Here is a 26,337-nt window from a genome sequence, read left to right as displayed (position 1 = left end):
GTGGATGGCCCTGTTTTCTCAGTAAGATACTACCAGATGAGACTGATTAATTATGATTCTTTCTCTTTCAGGTGAGGGTGAATTTGGGTGCAGGTGAACAAGTGCTCCTTTCTGAGCAAAGGCTTCGTGTGGATGACTTGAATTGGCATTTAGTGGAACTGTACTATGTTAAAAACACTATCTCTCTGGTTATCGACAAACACTATGAGACAACTGGCCAAATCACTGGTGGGACGCTCAGTTTGCACTTTCAACATGGAATCTACATAGCAAGCCATGGTGAACTTGACCTCCCTTACCTGGATGGAGAGCTTCCCGGTTTCCGTGGATGTATGGAGGGTGTGGTATTTAACCAGAGGGAGATCCTCGCATCCCTCAGGTCTTACCCTGGTTTTAAGAAGGTGTATGAGGTGTCACTAGGATGCAGTGATGAATTTTTTGCAGGAGAGGATGAGGCCATCAATTTCTTTAGCTCCAGATCCTACGTCACCTTCCCAGAATGGAGGGTGCGTGGGGAAGGGCTGTTGGAATTTGCTTTGCAGACTGGAAGTCAACAAGCTTTGCTTTTGTTTCAGCCAGGTAGACAAGGAAATTTTGTTGCTTTGGAAATAGTTAATGGTATGTTGAAGGCTCATGTAGGAAGGAGCAAAAGTAACACCCAGCTCTCTTCTTTAAGCGTAGTTAGTGACAACAAGTGGCATGTTATTCAACTCAGACTCACAGAACGGTATCTGGACCTGATGGTGGATGAGCAAGGGGTGAGAGCGTTGCTGCCCTTGCAAAGCAAACCATTTGTATCGGAAGGTCCTCTCTTCGTGGGAGGTCTTGATAACCGTAAGGGAGAAGAAGTTAAGAAGTTAGAACTTGCCTCTGTGCCCAGGAAATCTCCTCGAGGAATCTCTTTCAAAGGGTGCTTAAGAGGCTTGGAAGCCAACTCAGAAAAGAGAGCATTAAAGAATGCCCTTGTGTCTAAAGATGTAGCCTCCGGGTGTAAATTGCAGAGTAGTGATAATGAAAACCCTTTCATAACGACAGCAGAAAACCTGCTTCGTTCAGAAGTTCCCCTTTCCACTACGGTCCCCGAGGCACGCAAGCCTTTTCTTCACCAGGCAAGTAGCTATTTCTTAAGTCTGAATAACCTGGAGGTCCAAGAAGGTGGGCGAGCCTTACTGGAACAAAGGCACATGAACGTGGTTGTGGCATCCGAAGATGTGGGCATCCATCCTTCTGAAATACTATTTAAAATAGAGGAAATGCCCCTGCATGGGTTCCTTCAAATCGATGTTCCGCCTGCACAGGGAATGGAGGAGGCTTTCACTATGCTAGATTTGGGGCAAGGGAAAATTTGGTATGTCCATGATGGCTCAGAAGAACCTAGGGATTTTTTTACATTTTCAGTCTCATCCAAGAGCAGGAAGGAAATACCATTGTATCTGCAAGGACATGTTCCATATGTGTTTAACATTACTGTCCTTCCAGTAAATGATGCCCCGGTCCTAAAGCTCCCTGAAGGAAACTTGCTCCTCCTGTTTGAGAATTCTAAGAAACGACTGACTCCAAATGTAATACACGTGTCAGACCCTGACTCAGATTCCTTGAGTCTTAGTTTCTCAGTTCTTGGCAACTTCAATTCAGACGCTGGGTTTTTAGAAAACACCAATGGTCCTGGGAAAGCCATTAATGGTTTTACGCATGGGGATTTAAGAGATGGCAACATTTTCTATGTGCACAGAGGTCATCGGAACTCCCGGATCCTTCTGAGAGCAAGCGATGGAGATCTGGTTAGCAATACCGTAGTGTTACGGGTCATGGCTGTTCCTTGGGACTTTGAAGTGGCTTTTAGAACCGGGGTAGTTGTCCAGCAGGGGGGCGTGGTTCTGATTACACGGAGTAACTTATCGGTGGAGGTTAATGGTGAACCCCACGAGATGGAGACCCGCTATGCTATCACTCATCCACCCCAATTTGGTCAGATTCAGCAGCAGGGGTCAAGGGGTGAATGGAAACAAGTTAGTACCTTTTCTCAACGTTCCATTGATCGGGGTCGGGTCCGGTACCATAGCACATTTCAAGAACTACAGCCAGAAAATGTTACAGATCACTTTAAATTTAAAGTGAACATAGAAGGGAAAGTCAGTGAAGAGCTGGTATTTCCCATTACCGTACACTGGCTAAAGTTTGTACTTCTGAAAAATGTTCCTCTTGAGGTCAGTAAGCTGAGCAGACAAGTACTGAACTCTGACCACTTGCAGGCTGTGACAGAGGGTATGAGTGTAACTCAGAAAGAACTGCGTTTTAAGTTACTGACACCACCTAAGAAAGGAAAATTGCTAGTTGGCAATAAAGTTCTAAAAACAAACTCCGTTTTCAGCCAGCAAGACATTGCAGACTCTAAGATAAGTTATGAGCCACGAGAGAGGCCTAGGGAAGACACAGAAGATATCTTTAGGTTCTTGATTGTTGCAAAGCACATAGAATCCAAAAGTTACACTTTCAGAATAAACTTTGAAGCAGACAGGACCCGCATTATTGTAACTAACAGAGGGTTATCTGTAAAAGAAGGAGAAGGGAAATTAATTACGAAATCGGAATTATTCACTCAAACACTGGACAATCAGACCTTCCAATATATAATCACCAAGAGTCCTCAACATGGGAAGCTGAAACTGGTTAACTTTTCAGACCCTCCGGGAAGTCATGACAATATCACCACGTTCACTGATCAAGACATAGTGGGGAAGCGGCTGATGTATGTCCACGATGACTCTGAGACCCAACATGATGAATTCCTCCTTGTGGCCTCCGCCATGGGACCAGGCCAAGAGGGAGTGGTCAGGCATCTTGACGCAGAACATTTATCTACAGAAATCAAAGTTGGCATTTCTGTAGAGTTAAAAAATGATGAGAAACCAGTACGTGTGGTAGATAAAGTCTTTTGTGTTGTAAGGAATGGCCAGCGCCTACTGACCCTGGCAGATCTCTGTTACCATGACCCCGACTCAGATTTTGATGATGGCCAGTTGCTCTACACCCGACGGGGCATCCCAAACGGGGACCTGGTGAGAGCCAGCGATGTCACTCAGAAACTCTACCAGTTCAGGCAAGACGACCTGCGGGAAGGGCGAGTGCTTTTCAGACATCGGGGTGCAGACTCCGCCCGCTTTGTGCTGTTTGTGACAGATGGTGTCCATTATACATCATCCCTTCTTGAAGTCAGTGTGTCAGACCCCTACATCCAGGTAGCCAATAACACAGGGCTGGTTGTACAAAGAGGAGAGGACAGCAGCCTCACAGCATCCAACCTCAGTGTCACCACAAACCAAGATGTCCGAACAGACCACGAGATCGAATTCCACGTGCTACAGCCCCCAAAGCATGGTGGAGTGCTAGTCAACCAGTCAGTGTCCCGCTCATTTTCCCAGCATGACTTGAAGCGGGGACATGTGATTTATAGGCATGACGGCAGCGGCAACTCTGATGTGTTCAACCTGACAGTGAAAGTTAAGGAGATACATATAGATGTGGGCGTCTATGTACGAGTGTACTCGGAAAGCCACCAACATCGTGCCCAAGTTCCACTCATCAAAACCCTTATAGTTGAAGAAGGAAAACCAGTAAAACTGAATAGAGGAAGACTCCAGGTAGGTAACTGTCCTACCACTGAGCATTCTCTTTCTCCCAGAGTAATCTGCTTCTAAGAGCTATTTTTGTGTTGATTTCTCCCTGGTATTCAGAATGACTTTTTTTCCAAATGTAAATGCCATCGAAAGGATAAGCTGGAAGGTTTCATGATTCTGACACTACTGATAGTGCTATAGTTGGAATATAAGTGACCAAGCCTTACGTTAAGGCCAAGTGCACACCAGCACACAATATGTATGTTTGTTTCATGTAGGATGAACTGGAAATTAGGAGATGATGTACATATTATAGTAAATTAAGAGATCTTTACTTTTTTTTTCATTTTTTATAGAAACACTACCAATATTTCATTTGGTCAGGGTTACATTTGTGATGTGATGAAGCAGGGTATATAAATTTAGAGCAGCTTAAACATGAAAAGGATTCCTAAAACAGCAGAAGATGCTATCTTACACAGTTAATTTCCTTAGCTCTGAATTAGCCTCATTTTGTTTCCTGAAATGGATGGATAAAACTGGCACAGACTACAGGAATACCAAGGGTGTGACCTTACACCAGAAACTACCTGGTTTCCTGGGGCTCCTACTTAGAAGCTTCCAGCAGGCAAAGCCCTGCTGATCAGTTAGGAGAGAGTGTTTGTTTTAGGGTAATCCTGTACAGGGTTTGTAAACTATGATTTATGACAGCTGGCCACAAATACAGGCTGTTGTAAATCTACCCTCAGGACAGCAAAGGAGTTTACTTGTTTGCTAAATGCAGCCAATAACATCAAGAGGAAGTGAACTCAAATCAGAAGCATTTACTGAATGAGTTTGCTTAAGGAAATAATGGGCCTCCCCAGCATTTCTCAGTCCTTTTTTAGGCTCTTGGAGAGTTTATGTTTCACCACAAGGGGGCGTCTGTAGTTCAGTGACTCTAAATCAGTAACAATGACTGCTTTGAGATGGGTTTTGCTGAATCAATAAATTAAATATATATAGAAAATGCTGAGCTAGTTAAAAGGGGAGAGAAAAAATTCCTCTAAAGTCTTGCAATTTAAGTGATTCAACTTCTGCTTCTTCAACCATCTTTTATTCCTTGTCCTTACACCATTTTATTTCTTTTAAGTCAACTGGCTGAGTCCTGGGTAGTCTTGCTGCTGTGAATGACGCCTTGTTAATGCACTAGTAGTGAGTCAAGTGTTGTAGACCATAACTTTTCTTTGCAACCACGGCTAAATGCAAATATTGACATGGTCACCAGAACAGACCCAGGCTTAAACTCTGTATCAACCCTGATAGTAATTTAAGACAATTTTTGGCATTAATAGAGAACCATTTTGTTCGTCAAGGATCTTGACTTTTGTGAGTACTGACCTATTTTCCTTTCTGTGTCTGTGTATTGCATATATGAACTCCAGACTATCCATGAAGATAATATTACTTCTGAGGCAACGTTCACTGTCAGAGTTCCACCGATGCATGGAAACCTCCAGAAATCTTTACCAGAAGAAGGGAGCTTCGGTGCCGATGCAAAGTCCCCTCTGATTTTTACACAACAGGAAATTGATGATGGGGCTATTCTTTATGTGCAGACAGCTCCTGACCAACAACACGACCGTTTTTTGCTGGATATGGTGAATGGTTTCCAAGCTGTGGATGGAATTGAAATTTTAGTGGATATCGTCCCTAAGCGGATTCCTCTGGAGGTACAAAATTTCACAGTCCGAGAAGGAGGTTCCAAAGCACTTCTGGAAGACCATCTCAAAATCCCAAACAAATATTTTGAGGGAGTTGATTGTGAATTTGTTCTACTCAAACCACCAAAACATGGTTATGTTGAAAATTCTGATTTTCCAAGAGTACAGCTAATGAAGTTTACCAGGAAACAGGTAATAATTCTCAGTTAGTTAATACATTTGGGCATGTGGGATAAGAGAAAAAAATGCTATTCATTATTTAGATTAATGGACTCTCAGGAGTGAGGAGACTTGAAAGAATATCTAGTTTAACCTCCTAACAGATGCTAGAAGCCCTTTCCATGGTAACCCCATAAAAAGGTTATCTAGCCATTGCTTCAGTGTATTCAGTGGTGGAAAACTCACTACTTCATGCAATGGGCACTTCCGGTTTAAAAATATTTCAATTGTTAGAAAGTTCTTTCAAACTCTTTTAGTCCTGAAGTCACTCAGACACTTCTCTAAGTCCTGACTCTGATAGTTCACAGCACAAGTCATACCTCCTTTCCTGAAATCTCTTTAAATATTTGAAAGAAAAAGTTATCAAGTTCCCTTGGACTTTATCTTCTTCAGGTGAAACATCTCTAGGTTCTCCCACTTTGGTTACTAAGTCACGGGTTTCTAGTCCCTTGTGCCACCCTGGCTGCCCCTTGCTGGAGGAGGTCCACACTGTCAGTCCCACTCGAAGTGTTACACCTGAATAGTTATCGCGGTCGCACTTTAGTCGTTAGTGGGTCTACTCATCTAGTCATTCCATTATTCAGTTAACAGACGCTGACAGAGTGCCTACTCTGTGCCATGCCCTACGTAAGCGCAGTGAGCAATGGCTGAATGGCCCAGTCCTCACAGTCAAGCAGCAGGACACAACTTCCAGTCTGGCGTTCAGCGTAAAATAACTGCTCCACTCAGGGCTGCTGTCATTTTTCTTTGCTTTGGGCTAGGTTGGTATTAGTGTGACATTTGGCTTTCTTATCATGAATAAAAGAATGATGTCCGTTACTTTCTCAAGGTTGAAAGTAGCTTGCCACCATTTCCTGTGTAAGCTCCTGGGAATGTGCACTCCTCAGGTTGGAAGCCATTAACACCAACCTGGCATCTCCAGGTACCTTTGTCCAGTTAGCTATAAACCCATGTGGGCTGCTTTATTTTGCTTCTAAGGATTCCATCTTATCAACGGACTTGAACTGATTTGCTAAACCCTTCTGTTCAAGTTGCTGTGCAAGGTTGCCATGGTAAGGAGCCATACCCCTTGCCCTCAGGAGATGCTGGGGGATGGGGGCAATAGGCACACAAGCTTTGCTCTAAGTACACCCTTCCAAGGCCTCGCAGAGCCTTCTCACGGTGGCGCTAAGGAAGTGCAGAGTGGCGTGTCTGACTATGATTGAAGAGAATAGGGAAGACTTCACAGAGGGAATAATGCTTAAGCAAGACTTGAGGAAAGAAGGAAAGAGCAGGGAGGTAACCGAGGAGAAACGAGGAACAACAACAACAAAAAGCAACATGAGCAAAGGCAACAGCATAGCCAAGGATACGGAGGCATTAAAGGGAGTAGGTTCCAGGGGCAGGGAAATAGCCCACAAGACTTGCAGGTGGGTTCAGGAGCGGCAGAGAGAACTGAGGCCAGACTGGGGAGAGTCTTGAATTATACGTCAGGAGGGTTAGACTGAACCAGGAGGCATTAGGGAGCCGTGGTTAGAAGCAGAGAATCCTGAGGGCTGGAAATAACCTTGGAAATCAGTGCTTCTCTGCTGGGGATCCGGGGACGGTGATCCTTTAGTGAATTCCTGTGGGCATCTCTTCATCATGGCTTCCTTCACAAAGGCAGGACAAACCATCCAAGATGACCACTCGCTCTGGTGCAAGTTGAATTTACTACTGTTTACCTCAGGGATGCTAACTGAGAGACCAAGCACTAAATTTGAGTCCTGTCTTGGCCAATTCATTATGGATTGTGCTTTGTATGAAGTATGTGTTTAGAATAGTTGGTTGAAATCTCTATGTCAAGTATGTATGTTCCCTCTAGGATCTATGGTATTGTGTAGCCTTGTTCACAGTCAAGGTCCCGGCTCTTCCAGATGACCCCTTCATGCTTTCTCTTCCTGTATGACTCTAAGGTCTCCAGGCTTTGCGACATCGTTGTTCTCATGTAAAGCAGCACTAACCCTTAACAGTTGGTGGCTATAGTGTTTAGTGGCTTGGAGGAGCCCGTGGCAATGTTAGCCCTTCATTCATTCAGCAGATCGTTTCTGAGTGTCTGTTATGTGTCAGGCACGCCAGTTTTAGGTAGTGGGGATACAGGGTGAACAAACCCAGCATCACTCCGTGCTGTAATGCCCGAGTAGGAGAAAGAAGGAGGCAGAGAGAGACAATAGAAAAAATAAGTAAGTGGAATGGAAGGCATCTTGAGTGAAGATTAGTGTGATGGAGAAAAATAAAGCAGGAAAGGGAGCTGGGAAATGCTAGAGCCTTCAGTGTTGTGTATGTACGAGATCAAGCGGTCAGGGGAGGTCCCATTGACAAGGCAGCATCTGAGCAGACACCTGGAGGAGGGGATGGGTGGGTGATCCACATGGACGCGGAGGGAGGGTATTTAGGCAGAGGGAAGAGCGAGTGAACAGCTGGGTGGGGAGCAGCCAGGGGTTTAGTGGGGCTGGACCACAGGTGGGGGAGGGGAGACAGCTGAGAATGAGGTTAGGGAGGTCCAGCATGGGAGGGTCTTCTACTTCACCTTTAACCCCGGGGGAGATGGGGAGCAAGGAGGGAGGGAGAAAGTGAGCAGAGGCACGACACCGCCCTGAACATGACTGGTGAGAGGGAACCAAACACTTTTCAGTCTTCCAAGATTTTCTACAGGTTTATGATATCTTTTAATTTCAGGTCCCCATATATTTTTCTAGTGTTGGAAGTTGAGAAATAAGCGACCCCCCACCAAATCTTCTCTTTACTTTTACGTTAATACATATTAAATGGCATATAACTTGGGGGCGTGCCACTCCTTTGAAGAAATGCTCTATTTCTCCAGGAAAGGTACCGAGGAGGCAACCTGTATTAAATTCTAGGTTCCTAAAGCATTTTAAATACAAATTCTCTCACATTCTGATCAATGCCATCTTCTGTGTTTGTTTTCAAGTAGCTTAAAACAGCGTGTTTCAGAACTTGTGGTCAGGCCTGTGGTCTGGAACTCCTCTGCCCACGGAACTCCAAAGAAATTCTCATAGCACCTGTAGACAAAGGGCCACAACTTTCCCTTGAGACTCTTCCTGAACTTTTCAACTCTTGTCAGAAGCACCTCCGAAAGATCAAAAGTATTTGCTCAAAGGAAGTGCACCATAGGAACGGCCAAAGTTGAACTGTTAAAATTTCTGGCAGTATTTTATCAAAACAAACACAACCCCAGAGACTTTTTCAGAAGTTCAGCTACTCCTGTTGGGCTTTGGAAGTTCTCTGCCATTTTGCGTTTGAGTCACAGACTCACTGAAGCCAACTTTCCTTCTAGCTTTGAAATTCTCTTCATCTCTAATTATGATCCTGTGCTCTTCAGTATTTTCCATCAGAGCCTTGAAGACATGAGAGGCATTCTGATCAAATTTGTGGTTATTACAAATCCAAGAGGAGTAATTAATTCATTTGATAACCATTTCAGAATGAAAATTAGAAAATGAAATCTAACAGGGATAAAAGTGAATGTTTTCATTTGTGTTATTACAGTAAGGAAAATCTGCCTTGATAGAAATTTGATTTTGATATATTTTCCTATATTCTGTCCACAGAAGATAGCTATTTCTATAGCTAGTTCGATAGCTAGTTATGGTTCGCATCCGCTAAGAGATGCACCCAAAAAATGAGTGTGTTCTGAAGGAGGAACAGAAGTAGGAGATTACATGTATAGTCTCTCATACAAAGAACAGTTAAAGGAATAAGGCATGCTTAGTTCAGAAAAGAGAAGTCTGGGGTAACTTAATAGTTGCCCTACTCCAGATGTCTTCAAACAACAAAATCCAACAAATGGGTAGAAGGGTAGGAGCTTCGGAGCCTAAACCTAACATTCTGAATTGTCTAGCAAAGTAATCTGCAACTCCAAATTAGTCACTGTAAGTAAACAAGTAGAGTCTGAATTTTAGTGGGTGCCGTTCCATGGAAAGGACAGCTGGATTGGATCACTTACCTAGAGCATATTTCCGTGTTAGAAATAGCCTTTGACTCTCGTCTCCTGATTACCAGTCCAGTGCTCTCTTTCCTACACCGTCTGCTGCGTTGTTCCATTCCTCTTTCAACTTTTTCCTAGGACGTGGCATCACTTCATGAAAACTAGCCCTCCCATCATAATTTACACTCAGAATCAGACCTCCTAGGATGAACCCATGCTCCTGTGTTTTAGAGAGACATAAAAATTGGGATTATAGTAATTGATTCACATTTTTATATTTTCATATTTTTAAATCACATTTCAGTAAGTTGGTGATTTTTGTTGTTGGTGGTTATAGGTGGAAAATGAATTGATTTACTACATGCATGATGGTAGCGAGGAGCTTCTTGATGATTTCACCGTCTTTGCAAATAGCTCAGAACTTGGAAAACAGAGCTTGCCCCGAACTCTTTTTGTAACTGTGGAATCAGTAAATGATGAGGCTCCGGTGATAACAGCCAACAAAATCCTTCAGGTAGGTGCTCCGTGCTTTTTGATTTATCATAATAACATTGGGACTACCCATTTGATTTTCTTTCATGTTGTTTCTAATGTTAAATAATATGACTATGTATGCATGATTAACACATTCCTACTGGTTTTAAATAAATGGCAGTTCTTATGGGGACATTCTGTTGGGTAACTGTTGGGAGATGAGGAATCCCATTGAGTTCCTGGCGTGTTGTCTCTCTTGAGTGGGTGTCATTTGCACTGTATTTCCCGAAGCACAGCCTTTTCTAGTTAGGGTGGGAAGGTGAGAATCACCTCCCTGGTATTGAATGTGTGACCTTGGGCAATTTATTTAGTCCTTCAGTGCGCTTTAATTGAGGTGGTGGGAAATAGAAGCAGAGTTGTGAGGAGTAAGAGAGAAAATGATGTAAAACTCTCCCACACTTCCTGACATGTGGTTGGGACTCAATAAATGGTAGCATTATTACTGAAAAACTCCAAGGCTTATAGCAGTATCAGGATTTTAAAAAAACCACTGTACAGTCATGTGAGGGTATTTTGCTGTTTCTGGGAACTTCTGTCACCCTTCACTTTTTCTGAGAATCCCCTGGGGGTGCTTCTTAGGCATTCACAGATAAACATGTTTTGGCAATCACATGATGTCCACCATTTGGCTCCTGTCCTGATCTGGGGCCCTGAAGCAATGTCATGGCTTCTATTGGCCACACAAAGGGCTTGATGCGTAGGAGTTCCTCTGGCTCTTATGGCGCCATCTTCTCCCACACCAGCATACTGATGTCAATGCTGGTGAACCCATTTGTGTCAGTTTACACTCAAGTATCCCAAAGCTTTCACCCAGTAGATTGTCTTGGTCTTAAACCACTCCTTCTAACTGTCCCTTCTTCTAAGGACTTGGGCATGAATTTGTTCTGGCTTGGAGAAGAGTTGTAGCTATTATAATAGCAAATGCTCACAAAATAATTGCTAGCCATAATTGTGTGCCAGGTATCACTCTAAGGGCTTATAGCTCACTGAGAGATGTGTTACCATTTCCTTCTTTGGACAGATGAGGAAATTGCCTGACAGCTGAATGACAGGGGAGGACAGAGTGACAGCACACGAGCCCAGTGACTTGTCCAAGCTCCTTTTCAGGCTCTCTCCAGCAATGATGGACACATAATAAATAAGAAATATTTGTTGAACAGATGAGTAAATGAAAGTATAAACTGTCAATTTCCCACCAATACTGGCCCATGTTTCAGAAACCAGGCTTTTGCCTTGGCTCTTTCTTTCTTTAGGAGAGCTGCATTTCTGGAAGAATCCTTGACCCTTCACACATTTCAGCCTCTAGGGGACACATTCATCGGGTATGCCCAGACACGGGAATCTGAAGGTGTTCACTTTGAAATTTATTAAAAACAAATCTTCCCACACACGTTTTTGACAACTTCAGCCTTGTTTACACCACTCATGAGGGTCACTAGCTAATAATAGATTCTTTAGAAGTCCAGAGGAAGTTGGGTAGTCAGAAGGTAGATAGGAATAGAACTTACCAGGGCTAACTTCACTAGAAAACTTTATGTTGTTAAACATGGAAACAGGCTGGGGTTTTTAAAAATCTTTTATTTGCTCAATATAATTGGATTTAGGAACGGACTTTTTAGTGCTTTATGTTATTTTATGGCTCGGCTCATTTTTCGGCCTCTATGGGTTAAGTAAAAAACTAAGGGCGTTGATACCTTCAGAACGTGTCACTTTATCCTGCGTTTACTCCACAGTCCTTGTCCAGACAGCCTGGGAATTGGACATTCTAGTTGATCCCATTTGTAGGCCTTCCTCTGTTCTCACAGATTCTTGGGGTGTTTCCATCTCCTGAACTCATTCTTAGCAAAGCAATCTAAGCGCTACATTGTTGGCTCGAGGGAGGGATCGGAGGTGTCCAGGATTATTAAGCACAGTTATAAAAGTTTATATTTTTATATTATTTTATTATTTTATATTATAGTTATAAAAGTTTACATTTATTATTGCTTATGGAGTACAGTACTGGACATCTTCCGGAAGTGGTGTCATTTTCACAGTCCTACAGAGCACCAGATGTTACTGATGTCCTCCTCCTCATGGGAGCACCGAGGCCCAGCGCGGCACCAGGGGAAGGAGTGGAAAGTCTGGCTGTCTCACTACCATGCTCTGCCACTTTGCCTGCTACCCATGACTGCCTCGAGCTCTCTCAGTGCATTCATGTGGTCAAGGGCTGTCTTCATTAGGAAGAAAAAAGCCCCAAAGCTGCGGGGCTTCTTGCTCCCGCTCATGTGGACTTCAGGGAGTAGGTCCACAGCAGTTGTACCGAACACATACGTGTTCGCCCAGGAACTTCAGCCGAGGATTTGGGCACTTTGCCCTGTGGTGCAAAACTGTAGGATGAGAAAGATCCAGGGGACAGACCTAAAATGTAGACTGATCATGGGAGAAGAGCAGGAGCCCACTGTGGGTGAGGAAGACCAAGGAATAAAGCAGTGAACTCTTGGGCTTCCTTCTGGAAAGGAATTGTGGGTTTGGCTTTCCGTTCTGAGGTACCGCTCGTTATAAGAGTCACCGTTCGTTATAAGAGGCACCATCAACTTAATAATAGCTTTATTATATTGAAATATTCCTGTCAATTTAAGATCTCCAGAACATTAAATTGTGAGAGGAAGAATGTGTGTATGCTAGCCTTTGTCTCCGTCTTCTCTTTAAATTAAGGAAATACAGTCTCTGCCAAGAACCTTGAGCTTGCTCAGGCAGTTTGCTCCCACCCCTGCCCGCATCCTTGATTCCTGAGTGTTTCTCTCAAAAAAAGGGAAGAGTCGCTGGGGGCAAGGGCCATTTCCTTTATTCTTACCTTCTTCCCCTGGAGAGCCTGGATCTAGTCCAGAAGAGTACAACTTCCCAGTTTCAATGGATGTGGTCATTCGACTCTGGCTCTCTCTCAGTTATTCACTTATTTATCTGGTAAGAATCGCATTCTCTGCCTTAAAAGTTCTGGGTTAAAGTTCAAAGACCAGAGTTCAAGGTTTGTAAATTGCTCAACTTGAGCAAAATTTCTCTGAGCCTCCTCTTCCTTGACAGCAAAACCATGACTGAGTTGTGGACTACTGCATGCGTATGTAAAAATACATATATCTGGATTTATTACGAGGAACTGGCTTATGTGATTATGGAGGTGGGCACATTCCAAGATCTGTAGGCTTCGTCAGCAGGCTAGAGACCCGGGAGAGCCAAGGGCTGGGTTCCCATATGAAGGTCAACAAGAAGAGCTGATGTCCCAGTTCAAAGGCAGTCAGACAGAAAAGAATTCCCTTTACTCACAGAAGGATCAGTTTTTGCGTTTTGTTTTTCTACTTAAGTCTTCAACTGATTGTATGAGCCTCACCCACATAAGGGAGAGTGATTCTGCTTTACTCCGTCAACTGATTTAAATGTTAATCTCATCCAAAAACATTCTCCTGGAAATACCCAGAATAATGTTTAACCAAATATCTGGGTACCCTGCAGCTTAGTCAACTTGACACAAAATTAACCACCATAGTTGTGGGATTTTATGCTTTGACTTTTCAAACAGAACATTCTCAAGACCTTCAGATTATCCCATATGACTACCCACACTCCTTACTTGTCATCAGAGCTTGGAGCAAGTGGCAAGAAGGGTTATCTGTAGTTTACCTGGGAAAAGGAAGTGGGAGCCTAGTGGGTAGACCAGCTGATAGCATCTCAGACTCTGGATAGGAGTTTAAAGGCAGAAATCTGGACATTAACCATTCTGTCCCAGCATAACCTAACACTTGTTTCTCCTGATGTACTTTAAACATTTCATTTAGCCACAGAACCTGTGGCTGGCTGGTCTCCAAAGTCATTCAGTGGTACAGAAAATCATTTCCGTCATGACAAACTGGAGTTAGGAATTGGGATTAGACCAACTCTGATGAATCCTTTGCATTTTACTCTGAAATATATTCTACTGAGTACTTTTGTATTCAAGCATCACCAGAAATTTTGGTGCATACCTGATCAAATGTATTTGTGTCCACAAGAGGGCTTCATTTTCCTGTTTTTCAACTTTGGCTTTCAATACTGTACATTTTATTTTGTTGTTGTCTTTTATACCAAAAATAGAATCATTTGTTTGTTTCTGATAAGCACTTGTCGTCACTAAAAAGAGCGTTGAGAGCCAGGGACCATGGACGAATTAAGGCAGCAAAGCCAGAGATTTTGACAGAAGCTTAGAAGGGTCAGAGAGTGGGATAGTAATTTTATAAACATTTCACATTCCTCATCTGAAACTCAAAACAAAGGTCTGTTTTTTTTAAACATTAGAATCATAATTAGGATTATACTGGATTATAATTAGGTTTCTCAATCCCATTGACCTTCCGTTTATAAGTTAAAGTTGAATTTTTAAAGATGTGTTCCAATTGAGGTGCTAATTTTTTTTCAGGTATGTATTCCTTAAACTGTTATGTCTCTTGGACATTGGATTACTTGGAATTCCACATTCAAGTTTCAATCTTTGTTTTTCTTCTCCCCATCTACCTGAAGTGGCTATGGCCAAGGACTTTGCTCTCAATCGAGCCTCACCCAAAGAGTGGGGCTGTTAATTGAACTAAATCTGGTTGGAGTGGAAATAAAGACCTCAAGTTACTAGCTGTTGTTTTGAGTGGCAGGTTTTCCAGTTGTTTTGAAAGATAGTATATTCCAGAAGCAAGAAGGGGCAAAAGCAGAGTTGCACAGAGGAGTAGCTGCCGTGGAAAACGTGCTTCATTCAGCTTTTGTGTGCATGGTGCTGGAAAAAATGAGCATCTCAGAGTCACGAGACAAGCATGGCAGTACGTTTCCAAATCAGCGTGAGTTCTTAAAGAAAGGAAAAAAACATACTCGAATGGATTTTAAAATACGAAAAGTGGAAAAGTAGAATTAGTGGCCATGGAATTTTGTTAAATAGTCCAATTATATATTTTATAAACACTGTAGCCTTTCCATGGATTAACTGAAGACCAAAACCTTATGATTTGAACATTAGGTTGATGAGCATTTCTGGTAGCTGTTAAAGAATTGATGCCCTTAGAGTTTAGGGCTGAAAAATCCTCAGTGGCCATATTCCAAAAGCCAAGATACAGGAACATCCATCGACAATACCATCATGAAACAGATGAACTAGCCCACCCCAAATTATGGAGAGGATTAAACAAAACCTACCGTGCATGTTATAGAACGGTTCCAATAATCATAATCATGACACCCCAAATGACATTTAAGTAATGTTTTAAAAAAATTATATTAATCCTCAGAACTGAATCTGTGAAGAATATGGGATATCATAGAGCTAATAGTTATTGAATTCTTACTATCTGCCAGGTGAAGCTTGTTCTAAGTACTTTACATATCTTAAATCACTCATTATATATAATAATTCTATCATTCCTAGTTTACTAATGAGGCAATTAAGGCACAGGGAAATTAAGACATGTGCCCAAGGTTACATAGCTAACGTGGCATGTTGTGCCTCACATGAAAAGTTAGGAATCTTATATAATTTCTGATATTCCTTTCTTAAATTCTGTTTAAATAGTTATTAGGAATAAGTGAGCATGAATTAAGATATTTCATAAACTCCCTATGCTACTAAAGAAAACAGTCTTTTAGATCAGAGAGGTAACTATTAAATCACTCAGGATTGAATTTTTAAATAGGTTGGTATCAAGCATAGAAGATGATAAGGTTCTAGTCAGAGAGCACAGAATGACATAAGCTTGAAAATGTGCATGGTGTTTCTATAAGGGAAGACATTTATAAATACAGATAGAAATGTGAAAATTTAGTGAGTGATAATGCCACCCATTTTTAGTGTTCGTGAAATACCATGTGACTGCATGATTATAGAAACTCGAAAGAGCCTCCTTCCTTCAAATGGGATTCAGTGTCTAAGTACCTGTTTTCAGCTCAACATGTTCACGACTGAACTCCTGATCTTACTTCGAGAACCCACCCCCTCCGCAGCTCTCCTCATTTCAGCTGGTGGTAACCCTGTCCTTCTAGGTGTTGAGGTCCCCGTCATGGAGCCATTCTGCCCCCTTGCCTTCTTCCACACCTCACCACATCTGATCCATCAGATCCCCCCCACCCCACCACCGTTGGCTTCCCCTTCAACACACACCCAGAATTCGACCACGTCTTACCACCTCAACAAATTTGGGCCACTCTCTTCTCTCATCTCTCTCCAGGATTACTATAGTCACCTCCTAACTGGTGTCCCTGCTTCTACCCCTGCCTTTCCATGGTCTGTTCTTGACACAGAAGCCACAGGGTTCTGTTAAGACCAAGTTACTTCTCCCCAAAAGCCCCATGACGATGCCCCATTGCACTCAAGTAAAAGCCAAAATTCTTACAGTGACCGTCAAGATCCTGCCGGATTTGCCCTTCCGTTACACTTTTGACTCATCTTCTTGTCCTCCTCCTCTCACTTGCTCTGTTCCTGCCATACTGACCTTCTTGCTGCCCTCAGGTGGATGAAGCTTGCTCCCACCTTAGGGCTTCTCCCTCTCCCTGCATGTTCTTCCCCAGATATCCACATGACTCCTCTTTCACCTCCTTCCAGGTTTTCTCAAATGAGCCTCTGATTTAACATTCTCCCACTCCTGAGCCCCTTATTTGGCTTTATTTTAAATTTTTTCATGGTGCCCATGAACCTCTAACAGACTATAGTTCATTCCTTTATTATGCCTGTTGTTTCTTCCCTGTACTCCTTCATCCCCTCTTGTTGGAATGTAGGCTCCGTGAGGGTAGGACTCTTTTGTTCACTGATGGGTTGCAGGCACCCAGAACAGGCACCGGAACATAATAGATGCCCAGTAAATGATGAATTGTGGAACTAGGATGTTTAGGCAAGTGAAATAGATTTTAAATGTAATTGGAAAACAGAGACTATTACTCAGATATAGTTGTAGATGAGCTAGCCACACAGGAGGCATTGCAATATTTAAGAGCTGATGAAATTATCCACTTCTTAAAATAATGAATAGCAGTCCTTAAATCCACCTTATGAGGTAGGGTCTACGATGATCTGAGACTCCATGGAGAATCTTAGCCTATGCTTCCATACTTAGCATATGCCAGGCATGCAAAAGGTGCTTGGTTACTACCAGCTTTTATTGTTATTATACTTTATATAAATAAATATTCACTTTAAATCATTAATTTTGAAGAAATAATTATGAATACTGTTTTTTATTGGGACCTTATTTATAGACCTTATAGACCTTATAAACCTCAAAAATTAAACAAACACTACAGCATGCCCTGAATTTCATCTGGTATTTAATTCTGTGTCTGTTTTGAATTGACAATCTTCATGCTTTAGGGGTGCCTGGGTGGCTCAGTCGGTTGATCCTCTGCCTTTGGCTCAGGTCATGATTCCAGGGTCCTGGGATCCTGGGATAGAGCCCTGCTTGAGCGGGGGAGGTTGGGGGGGGGCGGTCCCTGCTCAGCAGGGAGTCTACTTCTCCCCCTGCTCATGCTCTCTCCCTCTCTCAAATAAATAGATAAAATCTTCAAAAAAAAAAAAAAAAAAGAAGATCTTCATGCTTTAAAAGCTCTAACGAATTGCTTTAGTTTCTAAATTTTTGTGCAAGAGGCCAGAGTAGCATACTATCTGGTTTACTTATGTGATATGATCAGAAATGGTCTTTGCAAGATCTGTGCTTCTCTTGTTTTTAAGGTATGGGCAAATTCTGTAACTGAGATCACCAGGGGTGTCCTTTGTGCGGAAGACGAGGACTCCTCCCCGCAGGACCTCACCTATTGGGTCACTCCACCCAGCAATGGGCATTTGGCTCTCCAGTCCTTTCCTAGCCGAAGCATCCAGAACTTCACCCAGGCTCAGATCAACAAGGGCCAGCTAGTGTTTGTACACACGGGTATGTCATAGAGAAAAGTAATGCGAAGCTAAAATATGTTTCAACCAGAGGTTAACATGATAATCAAACCTAGTAGTTGCGACTGAAAACCACAAGTCATCTAAAGACTTCCTGGGGTCTATAATTTTTTTTTTTAAGTGGCACGTTGTAGTAAGGCTGATGATAGCAAACATCAGAGAGTACCTATAACTCACACTTGGATTACTCACATGGTCGTGTAAGGTCTAGGCTCAAATAGAACATTCCCAAGAGCCTTTTCCTGACCACCCATTAAAATAGCATCTCTTTTCTGTCCCTCTCCATCCCTTCCTGACTTCCTGCCACTGTAGCATAGACTGCTTTGTTTGTTTGTTTGTTTGTTTGTTTTCTGTCTTCTATACCAGAGTGACCAAGAGCAGGATCTTTGTTTCCTTTGCTCTGAGGTTCTCGGCACCTCAAAGAGTGAGGAGAACAAGCAGGTGCTTAATAAAAATGTGTTGAAAGAATGAAATAATATTGAATATCTTTTATGAGCCAGGTCGTGTTCCAGACACTAGGGAGACTTTAGTGAACAAAATATAGTTGTTAAATAAATAAACACATGAATAAACTAATGAATGAAGATAGTTGTAATCCTAAGAGACCCGGACATTAAAAGGCTTTTTTTCTTCTGTCTGTTAATCGGTAATCCTGTAAATCTGAGGAAGGGGTGATCCAGTCTGGCTTTGTTTCCAGGCTGCCCCTGTCACCGGATGGAGAGCGGAAGGAGCCCACTCCCCCAGCTGCCGAGGGAATGGGGGCAGGGGCTGTGAGCCAGGGAGCATGATGGGAAAGCTACCAGTCAGAGCTGGTCAGCCATTTTTAACTTCTTAGAAAAATGTACTCAAGAAAATAAAGACTAAAAAATCTTCTAAATTCAGATGTAGTGATTTCCTGATTATCTTTGCAGCTCATGCAAAGAATCCCCAAATAATCTGAAGATAATTTACTATGTGAATGCTCTCAACTAGTAGTTCTAAGCCTATAGCCCGGGAACCCATGGGGTTAATTTTATTGTGATGAGATACTAAATCTCCCCACATAGGTACCAAAGTCTTGTTTCTAGACTGGGTGATTTTTTCCACGTAGGTATGTTCTCATTTTTTAAATGTGTACCGATGAGCTGACTAATAAAATACGATTCATTTAAAGAGGTACTGAAGTAATAGGAAATTTCCTCCAATTTTGTGTGGTTTTGATTATTAGATACCAACAATACAAGTCTTTTTAGATGAGGGCCTAGTAAGGTTATTTTTTTTTTTTTTTAAGGAATTATCAAAATGGAAAGAATGGCTCCGGAGACTCCCCCAAGGGAAGTTTCAGATTTCTACAACAATGTAGTTTGCAAGGAAAAGGAATCCTTGAGTCTCTGGCCATCCCTGGTGCCACCGGCGGCTCAGTCATGAGACCCATTTCATTTACTCTGCACAAGTCCTCTGAGCCATGTGGAGTAGTGACCCCATTTTAGAGATGAAGAAACTAAGGCTCGGAACTAAGTAAGCTGCGCTGACCCTGAAGCTGTGCTTTCTCTGCCGGCCGCCCCCACTGAAGGACAGGGCAGGTTAAAGAAGCGCACTTGCTATTTGTAGGACTAAAATGAAAATTAGCTCTCTGGATTTATTTATTTGTCCACTACCAGATCCATGTTCACTTTTGGCTGGTAGAAGAAATAATTTCTCCTAAAAAAAAAAAAAAGGCAGGAAGGCAAGTCAAAGGTAATTCTCTTTGAGAATCAATCCATTACATTCTCTAACTGACTACAGAGGCCATAATGGCCCGCCAAGTGGCTGGAGCCCCGAGCAGACCAGGCTGTTGCTGAGACCAGTTGGTTCTCCTGCTACATCTGTCCATCATCAGCCCCAAACAAAGGCTTTGGTTTCATTAGTCTCTCTTAGCATTTATATTTGCCAAGTGCTCTACCACTCATCTAACTCATTTTTCAGATAACAACCTAAGTAGGTTGATAAAACCAAGATGTGGGAGGCTATGTCATGTAAGGCTGCCCTTTGCAAAGTACTGTTGGAAAGATCTGGGGTTACACAACAGAAAATCTGCAGGTCTCCCCTCCTGTCGTGTTTCCCTCCTTTCCTCTCTAAGGTCATAGTGTTGATAAGTTAGGGCATTCCCAGGATGCTATTCTAGTACGCATTTTGATAGGATCCCTTTTGATTCCGTTTCCACATTGTTTCTGGATTCGTGAAATGTGGAAAGTGCCTGGGGGCAGAAGGCATTCTCTTCCTCATCTCATGTTTCATTAAATGCAACTTCAGAGTGCTACTTCTAGTAAAAACAAGCAAACAAACAAAATTTGATCATGGGCCCCTGTTCGAAATTAGGCTGACTCCGAATTTTCTCTCTCTCTCTCTTTTTAAAAACGATGACTCTTGAGTGTATTGGGAAATTTTTTAAAAGTCTGTAGCCTTTTTTTGTGAAGACTCGGAAACTCAAGAGGCTGTCAAGCCATTGACCAGCTCTTTATTAAATTGTGTTATTAAGGCAGTACTTGTACGTAATTGCAGAGTCTGACCCTGCCTTCTTTGTTCCCTGCCACATGTCCCTGAGGCAACAAAGAGGACATTTCTACCCATTACATGATGCAAAGACCTGGGGGCCTCCAGATTTACTGCTGGCTGAACATTTTCAAAGGGTGATGGGAATGTGAACATCAGGCTGTCTACATTATGAGCTCGCCTGGTGCTTTGTGAGTCAGACTGGTAAAGCACTCCTGGGAATGGGATCGATAGGGGGCCTGTCTCAATTTCTCTTACATGCATAAGTTAATTTATAACTTTATTGATACCACTAACCCTTTGACAGAAGTGTGGGAGTACAATTCTCTTCCTGCTGGAGTTTAACAAGAGCCGGCCTGGATCTTTCCCCGCTCTTTACCACCTTAGAGAAAAGAGCTAGTTCGAGATCAGTGAATAATTAGAAATTATTTGGAGGGAGGGGCTAAGTGTTATTTTCTTCCCCCTAGTTTTGATTTTTGGCATATCAGTATTTCAGAAATTGCTTGTGTGTGTGTGTGTGTGTGTGTGCGTGTGTGTGTGTATGTACATGAACATGACATGCATGCATTCCAAAATAATAAAATGCAGGTGGTGAATATGTTTAAAAAGATTTTTTTTTTTAAATTTCTTGGAGGTAACACTTTCTTCTATTAAGTCATGGGGATGGGGCAAGGGGGACGGGTAAGTATGGATTTTAGACCTTTATTAATGTTCTTCTAGCATCACATTTTGGCAGTATTTGGTTTGGGGAGTTCAGTGACTCTATTAACACTTTCTCTAGTTGATAGGGGTTGCTTTGCGGGAGAGAGGGCGAAAGTGGATGGCTTTTGCCCAACACCCAGAGTGACCAGAATGTAATTCTTCTTTTGAAGGGCCCATGTCAGGAGGCTTTAATTTTCAAGTTACCGATGGTTTGAACTTTGCACCTCGACAAATTTTTAGCATCACCGCTCGAACCCTGACCCTTAGCTTAGAAGTAAACCGAGGACTGAGCATCTTTCCAGGTAAGATTTTATTTTCTTAATTTTTACTTATTTATTTGAGAGAGAGGGTGAGAGTATGGGAGGACAGAAGCAGGAAGGGCAGCAGAAGGAGAGGGAGAAGCAGACTCCCCACTGAGCAGGGAGTCCGACACAGGGCTGGATGCCAGGACTGTGAGATCATGCCTCCGAGCCGAAGGCAGACACTTAACCAACTGAGTCACCCAGGCGTCCCTCCAGGTAAGATCTTAACTTGAGCGCATTTGGGGTGAAGTGGTTTTCAGTTTATTTAGAAAGCGCTCCCTGCGAGGTTAAAAAGTGTCATCGTTTACCTTACAGTGATACCAAGAACAGTTACAAAGGTCCAGAAAGAATCCTCTCTTTGCAGGCACTTGGCAAACACAAGGCTGTCTCTGTCCACCCCCGTCTCTTTCCCCTCTCTCGTTCGGCAGAGAGGGTGTGCTGGCGCTGGCCAAGGGCCATGGGAAGGGAGGCCTATGATCCACATTCCCCTACTCTCTCCTTAGGGTCCTTGATGAAGCAAGGAGAGCCAGGCTCTGTGTGATCATCAAGATCTTGGATTTTCTTTTTCTAAATATAGAAACCATGTGCACATCAGGGATTTCACTGAGTGCTGGCTTCAGGGGCCTGAAGCCTCTGGATTGCTGTTTGCCCAGAATCTCAGTTTAGTGAGATGGAAAAATCAAAGTGAGCCTCTGGCTGAATGCCCTTGTGGCAGGAATAGGGAAAGACTTACCCCGTGGCAGGGGGAATGAAAAAAGAAAAAAACACTTAAACTTGTTATTTTTTTTAAAATGCAGTGAGGTAGATTGAATAGAAAAAAGATAAAATTTATATTACAGTAAAAAAAAAAAAAAAAAAACCTGGGGTGCCTGGGTGGCTCAATGGGTTAAGCCTCTACCTCCAGCTCAGGTCATGATCCCAAGGTCCTGGGATCGAGCCCCGCATCAGGCTCTCTGCTCTGCGGGGAGCCTGCTTCCCCCTCTCTCTCTGCCTGCTTGTGATCTCTCTCTCTCTCTCTCTCTCTCTCTCTCTGTCAAATAAATAAATAAATAAATCTTAAAAAAAAAACCAACCCTTACACAGTGACTTGTGTACTTGATACGTGTTACCAGTCAAACAGAGATGGAGAAAGACAGTAATCACTTTATCCATTATGGTTATTCCGTGGTCACTCTAACCCAGTTGTTCTCAACCAGGAATCTTCTAAAAGCAGCTGCATCCTGGCCCTACCTTACCCCAGTTGAACGGCGAGTCTCTCCTGTTGGGCCTGGCCATCATATTTTTTGAGTTCCAGGTGGTTCTGAAGTACAGCCAGAATTGAGGTCCACGGGGCTGGGCATGGACAGTACTAGTCTTTTACTCCTTACACGCACATGAGGTAGGTGATACATTTACAGGAAGCTGGTGGGATTTGTGGCTTAGAGAGATGATGTCATTCAGCTGTGCGACCGGTAAATGGCGCATAAAGCTCGCATCCTTCTAAGGTAGACCTGGAGAAACATCACTGTAACTTCAGCAGAAACACAGTGTCTGAGGAGAAATGTTGCAATTTTTAGTTGCCTAAAGCACTTGAGCTCATGAAAAGAAATCTTATTAAAATCCAATTAAAGATACGTTAACCCAGATTTTTCTATTCCAAAATCTTTTTATATTCCGTAATTTTTCTCTGGGAATAACTGTGATGTGTCTATCTTTTTTTTTTTTTTTTCAAGGCAACGAGGGTGCCATTTAGTGTTTAAAAATAAGCAAACTACTACACCCCAATCTTCTGAAAAAGGCAGTAATCTACCAGAAAAAAAAAAAAAAGTGTTCTAAAATCAAAGTAAATCTGCAAAAGATGAAACACTTTTCATCTCTTCTGGCTCAAGTCTGGTTTCATAATTGATGACGGTTGTGTTAGATTAAAGGAGAGTTATAGCCACTACAGCTTAGGAAGTTCTGTGTTTCTGGCACCTGTTTCACTGAACATTAGTTCAGCAAGAAAAATATATGAAAGGGGCCCAAATTCCCTTGTCACTCTTGTGGAACTATGCAAAACATATCATTTTCCTAGCCCTCTGTCTAATATTTGGACCCAGCCCCGAGTAAGTGGCAACTTTCTCCAAGCTTCCCCCAAACTAACACCTGTGGTCTGTTATTCTTGGTTTCCGAGTTACCCTCCCTTCCCTGGCTGTGACTTGTTTCCAGCCCCAGCTCCTGGCCAGTGGGAAGGAGGTTGGATTTTCATGGGCACCTCCATTAGGTGGCTGTTACATTTGATAAAATCTCCACCGGAGTTGGGGTGGGAATGACAACTGCAGTCACAGATTTTCGAGTTGGAATGGACCTTATGGGTCAGTGGGTCCAGTTGTCATTGAGGCTTTTCCTAGCTTCATGTCCCAAGTGGTGCGGGCCCACTCGGTTCTGCCTCGGAAGTCCCTGGTGTGGGTGTGGCTCCGATGACTGCATCCCCTCCTCTCTCCAGGGACACAAGTGAGCCTTGCTCAGCTGGCTTCTACAGTGGCCGCCCGAGGATGTTGGTCCCTGCTGCTGTGTGAAGTTGTGGGGGTATGATGACAGATGCCGTACTCCCCCTCATCCCTGAGGACTGCCCCCTCCCATCATGGCAGGTCCTGCAGGCAGCAGGCTCTGAGTGACCTCTGCCTCGATCATCCATTCGGCAGAGCTTTGACTGAGAGGAGTGGGAGGCTCTGTACTCCCCTCCCTCTGTGACTGCAGGTGTCAGCTGTCAGCTCTGGCTGCTCTTATCGGACTCCAGTTGACCTATATGTTCTGAAATATCAGGGAAATCGTATTCCTTTTTATAGAACAATAGATTTTATAAAACCATAATAGCAGGAAATCTATTCCTCTTCTCGAATGGACATCCAGATGCTATTCATACCCTGTGCTTCTGTTGTGTTTTACATTTGCGTCTACCGCACTGGATTGTATGAAGGATTTCAAGGAAATAACGTATATAAGAGTAAGTTGCATCGCCCCTGTTTGAGCATGATGCAACATTGATAGAAAACCCTGGGGCTCAGGCAGTTACAAAGCCATATAACTAACAGGAATCATAAGCCCCAAGAGCGAGTGCCAACTCCAACCCCCAAATCTGGTGCTGGAATCACAGCAGCTTCTCTCCTTTCCGGGCGTGTCTGTGTTCCAGGCCCGTCTCAATTTTTAGAATACTCATTCTCAGGGAATGCCGTCATCATGGAGGCTTTTTATTTTGTCTCTTTGATCTTATTGATGGATGGTTATACACAACCAGGAAAATATGCATCGCGATTTAATAAACAGCAATGATGACGTAGACATTTTGTGTGTTTCACTCTCTTGGAGTAGGAAAATCTTGCAACCCAGCGTCAGTCAACATTTGTTTTCACTCACACTGATCCTGTACTAATTGGACTCTCTCCAGCCGCCCGGCAGACTTTGGCCGGACTATTTTGCCTTCCTTGTGGACTTAGTCTTAAAAAGTGGCCCTGACTTGGGGCGCCTGGGTGGCTCAGTGGGTTAAGCCTCTGCCTTTGGCTTAGGTCATGATCTCAGGGTCCTGGGATCAAGCCCCACATTGGGCTCTCTGCTCGGTGGAGAGCCTGCTTCCCCCTCTCTCTGCCTGCCTCTCTGCCTACTTGGGATCTCTGTCTGTCAAATAAATAAATAAAATCGTGAAAAAAAAAAAAAATAAGTGGCCCTGACTTGAGACCTGTAAGGATTTTTGTAGGGTGAGCCAAAATACTTATAAGAATACTTAACGGGTGAATATTTTGAGGTTAACATAGCTTCTGATCCCTGCCAAATTTGAAAGTCATTTTGTAACTTTAAAATAAAAACTGTTATTTTAAAGTAAGGAGGACTGCAGTTGTAAATGAACTCTTTCTGTGTGTGCATGGAGAAAAAATGGCTACTTAATGTGTATTTTCATTATTTTGCATATAGATGTGCGTACATAAACACACACACACACACGCACGCACGGACGTTCTACTTCTTCCCGCAAAATATATTCCCCGGAAAGTTTTATAACCGGGTTTTTACCTTGAATGCTACCATGAAATGCATTTGTTTGTTTACCTTTAGTTGTGACATGTTAGAACATGTGGCCTTAGGACCTAGTTTTTGTGCGATCCAAATGGTGCTTGGCTCTTTTACAAAGAGTGTTGAGGAGGGGTTGACCTTGAGAGTTTTGTCAAACTGGTCTAGAATATAAGCTGACTGGTGAAGGGTATCCATAGCAGACTGTGTTGCTTCAATCCCCCTGGGGTTCGAGCATGCTACAGAGGGAATCACATCTCACTAATGGGCCATCTGTCCTTTGTGGGAATGGAGGGAGAGAAGAAAGCAGAAGGAAATCACAGTGTGTTGCTAGAGTTTAAAGCAGAGATTTATAAAACCTTTTAGTCCGTTAATCTTGCAACACTGAGGGGCGCCTGGGTGGCTCAGAGGGTTAAGTCTCTGCCTTCGGCTCAGGTCTCGGTCTCAGGGTCCTGGGATCAAGCCCCACATCGGGCTCTCTGCTCAGCAGGGAGCCTGCTTCCCCCCTCTCTCTGTCTGCCTCTCTGCCTACTTGCGATCTCTGTCTGTCAAATAAATAAATAAACAAATCTTAAAAAAAAAAAATCTTGCAACACTGATTTGAATATTGCAAGACTTAGTGGGAGATAATTAAGAGCTCCAAGAAAAGATTGTCAAGCCTTGGGGAAAAAAATGAAAGGCTTACTAATTGAGGAAATAGGAGACTTACCCTCTAGAGTACACTAACCATCCAAAACATATGCTAAGGGTCCAGTGAGTGGTATAGACTTGGTGAGCTATACATGTTCAGGGGAGGGAAATTCCCCATAGATTGGAATAGTCAGGGAGAGCTAGTTGG

General features: G+C 43.0%; 1 protein-coding gene across 2 annotated transcripts in view; it reads left to right on the top strand.

Moving 5' to 3' along the window:
- Positions 1-26,337, top strand: part of LOC116864169 (chondroitin sulfate proteoglycan 4-like) — a 65,904-nt gene that overhangs the window by 16,997 nt on the left and 22,570 nt on the right. For both annotated transcript variants that reach the window (XM_032851473.1, XM_032851471.1), the window contains 5 exons: positions 72-3,641; positions 5,042-5,512; positions 9,844-10,020; positions 17,746-17,944; positions 21,345-21,476. In XM_032851473.1, the coding sequence (XP_032707364.1) occupies positions 72-3,641; positions 5,042-5,512; positions 9,844-10,020; positions 17,746-17,944; positions 21,345-21,476 (4,549 nt within the window). The remainder of the gene's footprint in view (positions 1-71; positions 3,642-5,041; positions 5,513-9,843; positions 10,021-17,745; positions 17,945-21,344; positions 21,477-26,337) is intronic.

This window comes from Lontra canadensis, unplaced genomic scaffold (genome assembly GCF_010015895.1).
Source record: "Lontra canadensis isolate GAN:19392208 unplaced genomic scaffold, GSC_riverotter_1.0 scaffold5, whole genome shotgun sequence".
Taxonomy (NCBI): Eukaryota; Metazoa; Chordata; class Mammalia; order Carnivora; family Mustelidae; genus Lontra; species Lontra canadensis.
This window is presented reverse-complemented; position numbering and strand designations above follow the sequence as displayed.